This window comes from Caretta caretta, chromosome 28 (genome assembly GCF_965140235.1).
Source record: "Caretta caretta isolate rCarCar2 chromosome 28, rCarCar1.hap1, whole genome shotgun sequence".
Taxonomy (NCBI): Eukaryota; Metazoa; Chordata; order Testudines; family Cheloniidae; genus Caretta; species Caretta caretta.
The window spans coordinates 4,403,313-4,419,591 of record NC_134233.1 but is presented as its reverse complement, the minus strand read 5'-3'; the positions used below and the strand labels follow the sequence as shown (position 1 = coordinate 4,419,591).

The 16,279-nt window shown below is 48.3% G+C and overlaps 1 protein-coding gene and 1 long non-coding RNA gene across 2 annotated transcripts; both read left to right on the top strand.

The window, feature by feature from the left end:
• Nucleotides 1-633: 633 nt before the first annotated feature.
• Nucleotides 634-7,757, top strand: LOC142070217 (maestro heat-like repeat-containing protein family member 2B). Its single transcript, XM_075123764.1, has 4 exons — nucleotides 634-755; nucleotides 1,892-2,054; nucleotides 2,495-2,688; nucleotides 7,616-7,757. Exons 1-4 carry the CDS (start codon nucleotides 634-636, stop codon nucleotides 7,755-7,757), a joined length of 621 nt encoding a protein of 206 aa, XP_074979865.1.
• A 5,023-nt stretch (nucleotides 7,758-12,780) lies between these two features.
• LOC142070247 (uncharacterized) lies at nucleotides 12,781-15,396 on the top strand. The gene is made up of 4 exons (XR_012666222.1): nucleotides 12,781-12,980; nucleotides 13,251-13,353; nucleotides 14,463-14,528; nucleotides 15,362-15,396. It is a non-coding gene; the product is annotated as an uncharacterized LOC142070247 (long non-coding RNA).
• The last annotated feature ends 883 nt before the right edge of the window (nucleotides 15,397-16,279 follow it).

The following is a 16,279-nucleotide window of genomic DNA, read 5'->3' as shown; positions in this document are numbered from 1 at the left end:
ATTTATATGCCTTATTCTGGAGCCCAGTACATCAGGGCTAGATGAAAGGAGCACTCCACAAATCTTCTAACAAGGCTGGTGAAAGGCCTCAGGACAGGGAACCCTCGCAGCAGAACTGCCATGTTTGCACAGTGTTTTGAAGATGTGAAGGGCTAGGAAGGAATATGAGAGGTAGTCACCTGTTCAGAGTCCCAGGCATTTACACACTGTCTTTAAAGCACTTGCATATTTTGTGCTTGTGGTTGTTGATGAGCTCTGCATTCTTCGAGGCAAATGGTCAGATTTGGCTGCTTAAATCACACCTGTAAAATCGGACAAGCAAAGCTGCCTTTTGTGCATGTGAATTGGTTTACGTAATGCATAGCTGGGCACCACCACATTAAATTACCTGGTATGTCTATGTGTGTGTCAGTGTTAATTTTTACAGCCGTGTGTGGGCACTTTGTGTGGGTTCAAGTTACGCAGACGTATTTGAACATTTGTTTCTTGAAGTGAGGCATTTCTAAAAAAGCAGCAAATGGCTAAATAAAGGTTTTGATTCTGTAGAGTGAATGGAGAGAAAGAAAAAGGGACATTTCTTTCTGGTTTTGTTCCTTCCAGGTGCCAGATATCCTGGCTATACTATATCACCACATGCCTACTATCCAGGAGGGCAGCTTGAGGCAGTTCCTGGTGGAGGCAGTGTCCATTCTAGCTCACCATCACCAAGAGGCAGTGATCTCCAGCCTCCTCAGCAAACGTCTGCCGATGGACAGGTATATACCGCTACCTATTGCATTCATCTTGGTAAAACATGGATCCCACAGCTTTACTAGGAGATGTAGGGCTTCATTTAAGCCGCAAACAGTTTGGGATCATTCCTAAGGGTTAATAGCCTGGCTCTTTCTGCAGGAAGGTCCAAGAACATGTTAAGGTGGGGTGCGGAGAGAAATTAAGTGTCACTCTGTTTCCATTCGTGGATAGCTGCTTTGACATCCTAAAGATCTATCTTTACTGGTATGTCTGGAGTGTATTGTTGGAAACATCTACCTCTCTTGACGCCTGAATTGAGCTCACTCTGGAAATGAGCAGTGGCTGTTGGTTTCCTGGTAGCATGACAGCTTCAGGTGCAAATCCCTGGCTGATTGCAAAGACTAGGGCCAATATTATCATCAGACCTCTGCTTGGTATCAGTGAGGGTGTGGCTGCTTGAGCAGAGTTGCCATCCTTGGTACTTAAAAGTGGACTGGAAGCAGATCCATCATTTCATTTCAAGATCCCTAACTAAGGTATCAGTTATCAGTGCTGGAATCTAAGACCATAAGAACAGCCATACTGGGTCAGACCAAAAGGCCATCTAGCCCAGTAGTCTGTCTTGCGACCGTGACCAGTGCCACATGCCCCAGAGGAAATGAACACAACAGGTCATTGTCAAGTGATCCATCCCCTGTTGCCCAGTCCCAGCTTCTGGCAAACAAAGGGTAGGGATGCCATTTGTGAAGGGGACCTAGGATGGCCAAGAACATTCGTTCTCATAGTTGTATGTCCATCTAGTAGGAATCTGGCTTTTCTTTCATCCACTTGCCTTCCAAACCCTAGATCTTTGGGAGCCACATGCTCATGATTCCATATTGACTGGGAAGTGGAGAAAACAGGAAGTGAGGTTGGTGCTCTGTGTCCTGTCCTTCTGAAGTCTAGTATTAATGGTTAGGCTGCAGGAGGACTAAGTCACTTAACTTAGTTCTGTAACTGGAAACTCAATATTTAAACACGAGGAGCATTAAAGGAGGACAGGACTCCTAACTCTCTCATCATAGGCAAGGAGAACATTTGGTCTTTGCTGAAATATGACACATTCAGGGTGAGCCACAAAAGTGTCCAGGGCTCACCTGTAACTTCTGTTAAACTGCAGTGACACCGCTGAGCAGTGGAGATCTCTGGGGGGAGACCCCTTGCTTGCCACTCAAGTCCTACGAGCCCTAATAGAGAAGATAAAGACTCCAACAAGAACAGAAGGCAGCATCACCTCAGAGACCGAAATGGACAGGCATTTGGCAGCTGCTGAACCTCTCTTAGTAAGTTAGATGGCAGACACGTCTTTCAGGCTTTCCTGTGCCCTGAGATAATCCTGCTGATGGAAAGCTGGAAGTGTGGTATAATATTGCTGTGTGGGCACTTCTCCTCTGATGGACTGTTTCCCTGAGTCCAGCTCTGCTGCCTGTGGAACAAATACGGCAGTTTTAGATACGTTACTGATTTACTTAATGCTATCTGGCCATTAGAAAGTCTTTGGAGCAGGTTTCTTTGCAAATCTTCCTTTGGACTCACAGCATGCCTTGGGAGGTCATACACATTTGTACAGATGTGGGAAAGTGAGCCACGAGTTAAGCAAGTTGCTCGCTGTCATTCAAGTTACTGGCAGAAGGGAGAATTTCGTACAGCAGATATCAGACGGGGAGAGAGGGTGTGATGGTGTTGGGAAGAGATCTCCTTTTTTACCATGCTCTCCTTTCAGGCAACATGTGCCATCTTTGAGGTGGTGTCAGCCCTGCAGTCGAGCAAAGCTGTGCGGGAACTGCTCCCAGAGTTGTTTCCTCTTCTCCTGCAGCAGGTCAGCCAAACCCTCGGACAAAAGCTGCCTTTGCCAACGAGAAGCAGCCCGAGAGAAATCCGAAAAGGGCTACAACTTACTGAGGGCAACCCTTGCCGGTAATTAGAAGGAAGGGAGAGAAACCAAGAGAATTCCAGGAGAGTTGTGTGACGCTCCCGAGGAGTTCCCAGGGTTACGAGGCACCTTACCACCACGTGCCCTTCGAGTGAGGAAGTCTTGTCTGTGCCTGCTGTGGGTCAGTTCCCTGAAACGACCAGGCTCTGGCAAAACAAACCCTGCCACCCAGGCCTCCTCAGACCTCAGTCTCTTTGTACAGGTTAATGACAGGCACACACCCACTCCCGAGTTCTCTGACCATTCCGTATGGTGTCCAGCCCTTTATCCACTGAACTCCCACAGAATTGTCAGGCCTGCTGTTCCCAATGGAACAGTACACACCCGTTTATTACTTCTACTTTAGACTCTGTACTCGATACTTAGACTCTATACTGCAAAACACACAGCACTTAGATATATTTCTAGTGAAAACAAGAAGGGAGATTATCAAAGAACAGAGATTCCAGTGACCGTCAGTAAGAATGCAAGCAAAAAATGGTTACATTTCAAATGAAATCATAACTTGCTCCTAGAAACTAAACTTAGCCAACAGGTTAACCTCCTGTCTAAAGATGTTTCTCACCCAAAGTTCTCAACCAAGCCTGAGCGCGACCCCTCTTTCATGAAGCAAACTCGCGGTCCATCTACTTCCTAAGTGAAAGATGTCCCCCAAATAGACTAGAGCAAACCTTTGATGTGTACCCCAAAATTGGGTCCCCACCCCCTGTCTACTTCCTGCTACTTTTCTTTCTTTAAAGTTCTCACAGTTCTTCTCAACTGAATGTACATTAAGCATGTAGGGTTCACATGTAAACAAACAGATGGATAAACATTTCTTGCCTGAAAGAAAACCATTTTGTCACCTTTCCTGGTGACTAGTCCCGAGACACAGATCCTAAGAATGTAATTTTCAATGCATATCCATGACTCTTTACACAGCATCTGTACATGCGTTTCACAATGATATTGGTGACATGGGCTTTTATTTGAGACTCATGGGGCAATCTTGTAGTGAACTAGAATGTACGTACCAGGTCCCTCGGCACCCACTCTGTGCCCCTCGCCAGTTAACACTAAGATTCCTGAGTCCTCAGTTGACTTCAGCTCTGGTAGCACATTAATGTACATTTCCCACCAATCTCACAACATGATTAGTTTCTCTTCTTGTTGTGTTTCTTTATTCCATGCCAACAAGGTGCTCAAATTACAGACTTCATGGTTTTATAATGTCTCTGAATTTTCCTAGGAAACCAGGATCTCAGCTCTGTTCACGGATGGGCAGCAGGTATCAAATAAACATAAGGAAGTACTACTTCACACAACACACGGTCAACCTGTGGAACTCATTGCCAAGGGATGTTGTGAAGGCCAAAAGTATAACTGGGCTTTTTTAAAAAAAAGAATTAGATAAGTTCATGGAGAACAGGTCCATCAATGGCTATTCGGCAAGATGGTCAGGGATGCAACCCCAAGCTCTGGGTGTCCCTAGGCCTCTGACCGCCAGAAACTGAGACTGGACAACAGGGATTGGATCATTTCATGATTGCCCTGTTCTGTTCATTCCTGCTGAAGAAGCTGGCATTGACCACTGTTGGAAGAGAGTGTACTGGACTAGATGGACCATTGGACTGGCCCAGTAAGGCTGATCTTAGGTAATGGCCACAGTGGGTCAGGTTTTCAAGATGGGTGCCTCAGTTTTGTCCACAAAACTTGAATTTGTTCAGATGGATGGGTACCTAGCTATGTGATTGCTGGCGCTGCAGACACGAGTATATATTCTGCTCATGCTGTTGGCCCATGTGCAGGCCCATTTTAGGTACATATATGTGACGGGGTGGTAGGCTGTGCCCCGGCCTCTTCCATGGACACAGACTGCTCCGAGTCCCTCCAAAGTGTTCTAGGGATGCCTGCTCCTGAGATCCTGGTGGTAAGGGCTCTGATGACTGTTTGACCCCAACGGATGATCTTAAGGCACCTTTACGCTTGACCTTTGTTTTCTTTCTCCTCCCTCTTGTCTATACTTTCGTGTCTAGGTTTCTCCAGCCCCTTTACATATATTTCCTCTTTACCTGGCCCTTCAGGTTTTATTTCCACCCTCCTGGGCCTCCATACCTGCCTTGGTGTCCCTGTTAGAAAGGGATTCCAGTCCATGCCCAGTAGAAGGCAGTGGGGCAATCCATCCACTACCGCTACATGTTTCTGCCTAAACTTCCCCTTAATATTCAGGGTCCTTAAAATTGGGCAGAATTTATCGTCCCCATGGACACTGGGCAGAATTTCTTGTCCCCATGGACCTGGTATTCAGTTTTGATCCTACCTCTGGGAAGTATCCAGTGGGGTTTCACTAACTCCTGCCTGATTAGCAAACAGGATGAAGCTGTGTCCATTAGTCCCTTTGGTGGCTCCTCCCTACCCAGACCGATACGGTAGGTACTTTCTTTTTTCTTTCCTGCCTGGGAGTCTTGTCCCAAGCACAAAACTGGGCAAACCCACAGTCCATTTTAGGACAGTCTCTTTTTAGATGTCCTTCACGTCCATGTCGGAAGCACACTGTAGGCCAAGCTCCCACTACAGTTCCTTGAGGCTCCTCCCTCTTCTTCTTGCTGCCCTTCCCAGCTGTAGGCACTCTGGTCCTTCTCAGATCTAGACCCTTAAACCACTGACTCACTCTGGGAATGTCTGCCTCTGTAAATTCCTCTCACTTTAACTGTGGGGTCCAGATGAATTGGCTGGCGCCACAGAACCCATCCTCGGATATGCTCAGGGAGACTCTGAAGAAACTTCCAGAATCATGCAGTCCATGATCTCCCCCACAGTCTGAGTATCTGGCCTTACCAATGAGTGGCCCAATCTTTTAATTCCTGTCCAAATGCACAGAGGCATAATCCCTCAATCCATCTTTCAACTCTACATTTCTGGCAGTACTTTTCTGTGGACAGGCCCCACCTCGTCCAGCATGGCTGCCTTAATCATGTCATAATCTCTTGCCTGCTCATCACTAAAAGCCCTGTATGTGCTTCCCCGGTTAAATAGGGTGTCAGTTGAAGGGCCCACATTGTTCTGTCCCTAGGAGGTCTCACTGCTGCTCCTTGAAGAGTAACCAAAAACACATCAGGGTTGTTTGCAGGTCCCATTTTACAGTCTGATCTCCTGTTCCTGGTTTCCATTTCCTGTCACAGGACTCACCAAACTTTGGAGGAGTTGTTGCCAGACCTGGGCTTGCTCCCGTATAAATTCCTGACGGCTCTTTTGCTGTTAAACCTACCAGGCAAGGAAAGGCTGTTTTTCTGCCTGCTGGGATTGTTGGAAGGTCTGTCGGGTCTTCTACACCAGTGGTCTCCAAACTGGGGTGCGCGGGATGATCCCGGGGGGAGCGTGGCATTAGTAGCACTGCCGGACAGCACTCTGCCGTTTTTTTCCTTCGGCGGCAGCTCTGCACGTCCAAGGCTGGTGCTCCCTTTGGCGGCCCGCCTGCGGCAGGTCTTCCATCGGTGGCGCATCTGCGGCAGGTCACCCTGGGGGTGCGTGAGCCAAAACGTTTGGAGACCACTGTTCTACACCAGCAGTTCTCAACCGGGCCGGTTTTAGCGTGTCTGCCAAGCAAGGTTGGCTTTAGACTAGCTGAGGCTCAGGGCAGAAAGCTGAAGCTTTGAGCCCAGCCGGGCTGGAGCCCTGAGGCCCAGCACCTGCACTAAAGCCCCGAGCCCCTGCACCCTGTGGGGTTAAAATCTGGAGCCAGGAGCCCCAAACTCTGATGCCTGGCAGGGCAGAGGCCTGGAACTGGGCCATGGAGTATTTCTAGCATGTTGAGGGTGGGGGGAGGCTCAGAAACAGAAAGGTTGAGAACCCCTGTTCCACACTTCTCTTTGCTGCTTCATCACTTGTTTCAGTGTTCCCTCCATCACCAGACTGCCAAACCTCTACACCGGCTTCTCCAACAGGCTCTCCATTTGCATAGATAACAGGGAAATCCCTGATGAGCCCCCCGCTGTGACAGAGAGGGGTGTTGCACCCCCACATCTTCCACAAACACAGACCGTGTTGAGACTCTTTTCCTTCTAAGCACCAACATATAGTCTATTTAATCTCCCTACCAATACATAGCACCTTTATATTGTATCTCAACTTTCTAAACTCTTCTCCAAAAGTCGGGTGGGGGGTAAGGTGTTTCCACTCAGAGACCTCACTTTGTCAGGCTCTCCTAGCTTTTTGTCTTTCTGTTTCTCTTAGGGTGACCAGACAGCAAGTGTGAAAAATCAGGACGGGGGTAGGGCTGTGGGGTGGGGGGGGAGGGAATAGGCACCTGTATAAGATAAAGCCCCAAATATCAGGACATCTGGTCACCCAAGTTTCTTTCTCTGTCTGTTCCCCTCAGGGCTCCTGCCCATGTCCTTTTACACAGTTTCCCTGTTAATGGAATGATTGGTTCCTTGACTCACTAGCCCCAATCTGACCTTGTAATCAGGTACACCTCTCTCCAATTAGGCCTTCTGTGAGGAACGGAATTAGTAGGAATAGTGACCAGAGTGCTGACTCAAGTGCAAACCCTCAGCACTCTGTCACCTCATATCTGGAGATATGACCCCAGAATGTCCATTAGTGATCACCACACTCGATGCCCCCTGTTTCTGGGTCCTGATCATGTACCTTTTCCATGTCACTTTACTCTGCTAGTGCCCATAGTCCTTGCAGAAAGAGAAAAAGGACTGCAAAATTTTGTCCCTAGCAAAACTAGTCCTATGAGATGTATGAGACTGAAACTTACCTCCCAGCATCAAGTCCTTCCAGGGACACTGGTGTCCAGGACATTGCCAATGGATGAACTGCCGATTGAACAGCAGACCTGAGAAGTAGCCGGGGCTTCCTGACTCTCTGTTCAAGCTGCACCTTCCTCCTGATTGCTGCAGTTCTGTGCCTCTCTTTCCCCAGGCTTTCTATCAAAGCATTCGAGTCTGTGCTTTTCAAGGGTGGGAATGAGAGACTGGTGAGAGCGCTCAGGAAGCAGAGAACTTGGATTCTTCTGGAAAACCCCAAGACTCACCATGAGGGAGTGTGTCTGCTGGTGAGGTAAGAGATCTAGGAGGCATCATTTTATCCTTGGGAATCAGTAGCCAATAGAGTGGCTGAGAGGGAACCTCCCGTTTATAGCTTTGTGGGGGGGTGGGGGGGTGGGGTGTCCTGGGTGGAAACACACAGCTCCCACTCCTAGATATCAGAGCTGTATGCTCAGAGCAGCTGAGTTTTTTTTAAGTGTGCAATCTAGCCCATGAGCGGTTTCTTTTGTCTTCCAGTCTTCTGCTAAGATCTGGACTCATAACACCTGAGATCATACAGAGCCTCCTCCCCTGGGTGAATTCCCCCACAGAAAACCACCGAGTCACCAGCACAGCTTTCCTTGTCCAGGTAAGACACAGGGCTCTGAAGAGTAGTTTCACCATTAGACTGTTGTCTGCCTTTCTTTCGGGAGTTGTACAGTTCTGTTCATAGGAGTAATTGTCATTTTAGACAGTAGAATAGGTCTTCCTTTATATGGAAACCTCACCAGGAACTTCACGATACCTTTCTGAGTCCTTCTCTCTCTGTGGTTTTTATTGCCGTCATTGCCTATACTAGCTACACAACCACAGGTGCTGGCTGAGAGAGATACGGACAGAGTTTGGATGACTGGACCTCTTCTGCCAAGTCCTAGTGCTGATCCTAACCAACAGCTCCTGATTTTGGTTTCGCTCAGCAGATCTTCTGAATGAACCTAGTGTCCTAATACTACCAACCAAGCAACCTACAACTACATTAATGTCTATCTTAGGTTCTCATTACTCTAGTATCTGAGTACCTCCAAACTCTTTAATGTCTGTATCCCCACCACACTCCTGCGAGGTAGGGAAGGACTATGTTTCCTATTTTACAGGCAGGGAACTGATGCACAGAAGGGCTAAGTGACTTGCCCAAGGTCACACAGGAAGTCTTTGAGGGAGCAGGAAATGGAACCTGGGTCTCCTAAGTCCTAGGCTAGTGTGATACCTGCCGCAGCATCCTCCCTTTCCACAGCCTTCCTCCAACATCTGCATCATATTTCCCACTTATGCTAAGCAACTATCTTCGGGGCTCATCCGCTTCTAAGAAAAACAACCTCTCTGTGCCTGTGATGGGCTGTACCTGAGCTTTGAGGCTCCTTGCAAGAGGCCCCGTGGTCCTACTACACCCTGCCCCAGGAAAAGAGCCCCCAGTCTGGGTCTGCCTAGAGAGGCTTCATGAAAGCAGCCAATCCGAGCCCATGAGGCTCGGCTAAAAGGAGCTGAAGGGCCTTAGCAGGTCAGTTCCTGGCAGGAACTGGAGGGGCAAGAAAGGGCGCTGCTCTCTGGCCACAGAAATTCAGGGGACAGCCAGAGTTTGATTCTGGCAGCCTTTACTTAAGCTGGGTTTTCAGGAAGAGAGTCCCGAAGAACTTTAACCCTGAGGTGAGGGTGAAGCTAAAAGTGGCCGGTAGGAAGAAGCGACAATGAACTGAAATCAAGCAGTGCCTAGCTCCTGTTTATAGGATCCATGGTTTGGAACCCAGAGTTAGGGGCAGGCCCAGGTTCCCCTACCACCAACAGTGGCATAAGCCCCATGGAGGGGACAATGCTAATGGAGAGCTTGAACAAAGGGCAGAATGTAAAGGACCCAGAGTTGGTGCTGGAGACCCAAGTGAGGGCAATGGGACTGTTCTGGACTACCCCAGAAGGGGTTCCTTTGGACTTTGGGACTCAGCCAGAGGCCTGAGCCACAGAAGGCTCACTGAAGACGGCTGGCAGGGTGCACCAGGGGTGAGAAAAGGACTGTGATACCATACCCAGCCACTAAGAGGCTCTCAAGAGGTGAGTGGATCCCTATTCTAGTGCCCAAAAGGAAAGCTCCATGTTTTGTAGACCTTTCTCATTTGTGTGGAATGCTAAAGTTACAGTGGATTATGTGGCAAGTATCAGAGGGGTAGCCATATTTGTCTGTATCCTCAAGACTGGGGCTGTAGGAGGACTCCTTGTTGTTTTTAGCGTATGACATGTCTGCTCAAATTCTATTCCCAATCTTACTGATCCTATTGGGGCTAATGGACAGGTTGATTTTCTTTCAGCTAATGAGTGATCCCATGCTCAGGGAGAAGAAGTTCCTTAAGCCAGTCTTACGCATCTTGGAAGAAAGGTCACATGATAGGAACAGCATTGTCCGGCAGATGGCTGTAAGAGGCCTGGGAAATTTAGTCTATGGGGCACCTGAGAAGGTAAGAGAGAATACTGACTAGAATGCAGCATAACGAGAGAAACCAAGGGAAATAGTTCTTCGGAGTTTACAGAGGCTGCACACAATGCACTAGGCCAAATTCTGCTCTCTCACATACCCGAGTAACCTCTTTGCAGTCAATACAGGGCAAGCTAGATCCTTTGCTAAGCTGGGCATAAGCAAACAATCTGTGCACTTTAATATGACCATGTGTAAATGTCTCCATCTAGGAATAAAAAATGCAGGCCTTACTTACAGGATGAGAGACTCTATCCCAAGAAGCAATGATGCTGAAAACCACTTGAGTCATGGCAGAGAATCAGTTGAACATAAGGTGTCCCAATGCGAAGTTGTGGCCAAAAGGGCTGAAATGATCCTTAGAGGCATAAAGAGAGGAATCTTGAATAAGAGTAAAGAAGTTCTTTTCCCTCTGAATATGACGCTCATGTGAGCACTGCTGGAATGCTGTGTCCAGATCAGGTCTCCACAATTCAAGAAGGATGCTGATAAATTAGAGAGGATTCAGAGAAGAGTCACAAGAATTCTCAAAGGATTGGAAAAGATACCTCTAGTGATAGACTCAAGGAGCTCAATCTATTTAGCCTTACAAAGAGAAGGTTAAGGAGTGACTTGAGGACAGTCTAGAACTACTCACATGGGGAACACATTTTGAGAATGGGTTCTTCCCATTAGCAAACAAAGGTATAAGAAGATTCAATGGGGGAAAATGAAACTAGACTAATTCAGACTGGTAATAAGGCATTGATTTTTAATGGTAATTTTAATTAACCATTGGAACAATTTACCAAGGGTTGGAGTGGATTCTCTGTCACTAGCAATTTTAAAATCAAGATTGAACGTTTTTCTAAAAGATACACTCTAGTTCCAACAGAGACTATTTTGGGGAAGTTCAGTGTTATGCAGGAGGTCAGGCCGGATAATCACAAGGGTTCCTTTTGGCCTTGGAATCTAAGTAACTAGGAATCTAATGATAGGATGACACAGGTGTATTATGGCACCAAGTTTGGCTCATTGTAGCTCGAACCTGGTCTGAAATATAGCTATAGGTCTCCGGGGGTGGGAGGGGGAGATGAAATTCCCACAGCTTCATAACTGCTAAAGAAAACGTATTAGAAGTGTGATCAGTGATCAGTGTTCTTTAATGTCATATTTTTGTCCAGGTGAAAAAGCACAAGAAGTTTCTTATGGTCATACTGATCAGGGCCTTAAGTGACCCTTTCAGTTCTGAAGTCATTGGCGAGAGCATGAAAGCAGTGGCCAAAGTCCTGAAGGAGCTGAAAGAGGACATAGGTTCTTCCTTCAGAGACCTCACCCAACAGATCCGGACCTACTTTGACAACGTATGTGACCAGAACTCTCCAGCCCCAGTTCAAGCGATCTTGATTAGACTCCATTTACTCCCTGGGCATTGCTCATGTCAGAGTGAAGAGATGTTTCGGCCCCAGGGAAGAGAGGTGTTTTACGGAGGAGGAGAACATTAGGAGGATGGGGATGACATCCCTGCTCCCACAGTCTCCCCCTTCTGTTCTTCTTTCTTGCCACTGAGAACCTCAAAGAAAGTCTGAATACTAGAATAGATAGCTAGATAACCATGAAAAGGGGGTTCCAAGGTACAATAGAGAGTGTTGGGCCTGCTCTATACCATTTTTATGTGAGAGGGTTGGAATGATTCCGTTTTTGCAGAGAATTTTGAGATTTCAAATTTTGGTTTTGTACCTATTTGTGGGACTCCCTCTCCCCAAACTTCAAAACTCTTTGTGAAACGGAATTACTATTCTCAACCGAGCTCTATTGAAAGCCTTGGGTCCGGGCAGTCTGCTCTCGGTGCTGGGAACCCAGGTGCTGGGAACCCAGGAAACTGTGGGAGCTAGAAGTGCCAGGGAGTTGCAAATTTGAGAGCCAGGGTCCCAGACGCTGTGGGTTTGGAAGCCCACGATCCCAGTCAGCCTGCTAGATCGGCTTCCAAGGAGCTGAATGGGTGCACTGTCAAGACAGCAGGCAGGTTTCTAAGGACCCCTGCCTGGCTTCTGGAGGAATTTCATCAAAATGGAACTGTCGCTAAAATAGTTTGATGAATCAGCAAATTCAAATCAAAAATTCGTGCATGAAAGTGTTTCCGACTAGCTGTAGTTGGAATCCCTCAACTTTAGCGTAGAAGAGATGGCTGTGCGAGGTACGTGATGTGATTGTCCCTTAGTTACTAACTTGTGGGGCTTTCTTGGCTGTAGGAGGACGATGCTCTTCGTTTATTGTCCTTTGTCCTATTTGGCATCCTGGCCCGCGTGACCAAAAGAAAATGGAAGGGCTATTTCGCCGAGCAGGTTAGACAGAGCTGGGTCACACTTCTGCTGCACCTGCAAGACCCGAACCCCAGGGTTTCAGTGGTAAGACCGAGAGTGACTTATTTACTAAGCCAAAGGAATCTTCCTCCCAATGCCAGGGGAGATCTGCTATTCCTGCCTCCTGTGGAGGCCCAAATTCTCCCCTCAGTTTATTGCCCTCCTGCTGAGTCAGTTCCCGCCAGGTTGCTCCATGGCTGCCTCACCAGAATCCAGGATAGGTCATGGGTCTGAGCCCGACAGCTCTCTATTCCTGTCTGTCTCTGCACCCCAGGCCCCTGCCTCCCCAGAACAGAAGAGAGACCTGGTGAAGCAGCTTTCATAGGTAGATCTGTTCCAAAAAGACATTGATGCTACCTCCAGGTTGCAGTGGAAGCTCTCCCCTCTGTTAGTCATTCCTGCATGTTTTCTGCCAATTACATCCAGATGCATCCCTTTTTATCCTGGAATAGATGAGCAGGCAAGCAGATGAGTTCCCTTTGAATGACCATAGCACTCAGTAGGGAACAATTAAATGGTGTGACACGCTTTCTTTTTTTCAGGAATGCAGAGCTACGTTTCACCTCTGTGTCCCGTTTTTGGGACTGAAGAGGCTCCAAACTGCAGTGAATGAACACCTTGATAGCACAGCTGAGCTGAAGCCTGAGGAGCTCCAGGTGGACATTTGCAGACACCTTGTGAGTGAGCTGTTGAAGTGTCTGAGATTCTTGACTGGAGTGGCGTGTGGTGGTGTAGAGATGTGTGATGGGTAATGGAAATAACGGTCAGAGTGGGATATATGACTGAGGGTGATGGAAAATGTAAATCTGCCACAGATCCCCATTTTTCCCACGTCCACCCAGTCACCTGTTCTTTCTCTGATTTACCTGTGGCTCGTAAAAGCATGTGCTGGCAGTCAAAGGGCACTTCTAGCCAGAGAGAGCTCATGTGTCCCTGATTTCCTCTAGGCCAAAGAGAATGCCGAGCTGCTGGAGAACTTGTACAAAAGCACCATCACGTACTTCTGTAGCAGCTGGGAAGAGATGCGGGCAGTTGCAGCCAAGTTAGCTGGTGAGAGATGATGCCCAGTGTCCCTTTTGGTATTCCCATTGAGGGAGAGAGAAGAAAATCCCACTGTGCAGCACTGAGCTGCCATTAATCTCTCTGTGCCTCAGCTTCCCATACATGAATGGGGATGTTAATATCCCTACCTCTCCAGTGTGGTGGTCGGAGGAAATCATGACTTGCTATAAAGTGCTTTGGGATTGTTGCAGGGAAAGCATGGTGCAGTCATTTAGTAGTAAAGGCTGGGACACTGTCTCGTAGGGCATGTTTACACTTGGAGCTGGGGGTCTAATTCCCAGCTTGATGAGACATACCCGCACTAGCCCTGAGTGCTAAAAATAGAGAGTAGCTGCGATGGCAGGAGCAGCAGGAAGTTTAAGCACCCCAAGTATGATCCCATCCAAACCCCAAAGTCGATTCTCAAGGTGGCTAGCTCCTCCCACTGCTCGTGCTGCTTTAGCTACATTCTAATTTTAGCATGCGAGCGCTGTCCGAGCTAGAGTGGGCCTGTCCCATTGAACTGGGAGGGATCTCCCTCGCTCAAAGTGCAGACCCACCCACAGTGTTGCTCAGTGCTCTTCACTACTACTTCATCATTGGGAGGCATGCAGCCCACCTGCCCTCAGCGCCTGCTGTTTCAGGTTCCTGGCCACACCACCTTGTCAAGGAGGCAAAAGGTTCCTCCGCTTTGGCCCTGTGCCCTCTTCTCCCAAGCATACCCAGGTGAGACAGGCAGGCGTTGTGCCCTAAGTCTCACCTATCAGTCACCTTGTGGGATCCCTGCTTAGAACTCACTTATTCCTGGCCCCAGTCCTTTGCTCAGACCACTAGACCAAGACACTAGCTTAGTATGTCTCCAATAACTGACAGCAGTGGCAAGAGGAACACAGACTCTTTAAAGCAAATGGGTTTTGTGTAAACATTCTTAAAAAAAAAAAGTCTTTCTCATTCTCTTCAGTGTGGACTCTAAACTGCACTAGCATCCTCTTGCCCACAGCTCACCCTTAGGCCCACAGTAGGAGAGGCCAAAGACCTGTCTAGGGGCTGCTAATATCACTTTGCACTCAACAAGGGAGGGTTTTATTGTTGTTGTTTGTTTTCCATTGTGTATTTAGGCATCATCCTGGAACACACAGACAGGCAGCGTATGAAATGGCTGGACCTGGAACATCTGCTGATGTGTAAGTAATAAATACAGCTGAAGCTCTGCTCATCCGTGAGTTCTAAAGGAATTTAGCTGACAAGCAGCTGTAACCGATAGCACTGGTGCAAAGTGCATCAGCCACACGTCAAAGGACAAATTCACTCTTGCCCAGTAGAAAGTCAGCTTTAATTTCCCCTGAAGGAGGAAGCTGCAGAGGGTGTGATGTGAGTCCGTGCATCTCCTGGTTGTCCTGGCAAGGCCCCCTCCGCAGCCAGTGCTATCCATTCTTTGGGCTTTATTGGCTCTCTGTGGACTCCCCAGGTGAGGAGAAATTGTAGCCACTTTCTGCTACCCCAAATTTCCCACCAGCAATTTTTCTTCCAGTAGGTGCCCTGCATCCTGCACAAAGCAGCTTGGACCTGGCCTCTGTTCAATTCCAGGGTTATTGGAGCTCAGACAGTGGCTCCTGAATAGAGATGGAAAATAAACTTAAAAGTGGAAGCTATTGAAACAATGGACCTTCTTCCATTTACAGCAGAGTGGATGACTTTCTGGTCGAGTCAGGGTCTCCCCGCTTGTTGGGAGCATGGAAGGGAGCCAATGGAGGAAGCTAAAGCTTTCTTTGTATTGGAGAGCTTCTGTAGCGTGGTATTCAGAGGTAATAAGTCTCCAGCTATTTCTGGCACAGGTGACAATATGAAAAGTGAGGCATATTCATCTCTCATGTATTTTCCACCCCAATAGAAGGACTGAGCCTAGTTTCACATTTTACCATGTGATCATTCTGCTCTGGTACTTCAAGATTCTGTGATCACGCTTAGCTGTGATTTGACAGTCTGTATACTAACATGTTGTCCTGTGTCATTTCAGCTCTCCAGGTCCTCAAGAAAGACCCAAGTCCCTCAGTCCAGCTGGTGGCAACGGAGGTCATAAGTGACATCTGTCCTGGCCGAGTGCTTGGGGACTGAAGTGGAACGGAGACAAACAGAAGAAGGCGCTCCAGTAGTATAAGGGCCCTCCCGTCAATCAAACGTTAACCCCACCGTTGGCCCTCGTAAGCCTTGCCCACCGGTCACTGGAAGTCCCAAGACATGAGGTATTACTTCCAGGGTCAAGGCGGACAAATGACCGGAAGCAAGGTGTGTCATATGACCCCTCTAAGAACTCCTCCCATTGTCCTCTACCAATCGAGATGGGTTTCGCCCTGATAGGAACGCCCCAAGAGAAGATTTGACCAATCAGGGGGAGTTCCGGGGCAGGATGACCTGTCTGGAAGTGGTTCGTGTGACCCCTCTAAGAATTCCCCCCAGCACCCTCTACCAATCAGGAGGGGTTTCAGCCACTGGAAACCACCCCGAGAGGAGGTTTGACCAATCATGGGGAGTTCCGGGGTGGGGTGATCTGTCTGGAAGTGGTTTGTGTGACCCCTCGAAGAATTCCTCCCACCACCCTCTACCAATCAGGAGGGGTTTCAGCCACGGGAAACCACCCCGAGAGGAGGTTTGACCAATCATGGGGAGTTCCGGGGTGGGGTGATCTGTCTGGAAGTGGTTTGTGTGACCCCTCTAAGAATTCCTCCCACCGCCCTCTACCAATCAGGAGGGGTTTCAGCCACTGGGGACTACCCCGAGAGGAGATTTGACCAACTGGGGGGAGTTCCGGGGTGGGGTGACCCATCTGGAAGTGCTTCGTGTGACCCCTCTAAGAACTCCTCCCACCACCTTCTACCAATCGCGATGGGTTTGGGCTGCAGAGGACCGCCCCGAGAAGAGATTTGACCAAAATGGG

Bases quoted from the DNA above. Each gene is read 5' to 3' on its own strand.
- LOC142070217 (XM_075123764.1), top strand. From the start codon at position 634: ATGCCTACTATCCAGGAGGGCAGCTTGAGGCAGTTCCTGGTGGAGGCA. The intron at 756-1,891 runs GTATATACCGCT...GTTAAACTGCAG, and splicing joins AAACGTCTGCCGATGGACAG to TGACACCGCTGAGCAGTGGA. The intron at 2,055-2,494 runs GTAAGTTAGATG...CTCTCCTTTCAG, and splicing joins CAGCTGCTGAACCTCTCTTA to GCAACATGTGCCATCTTTGA.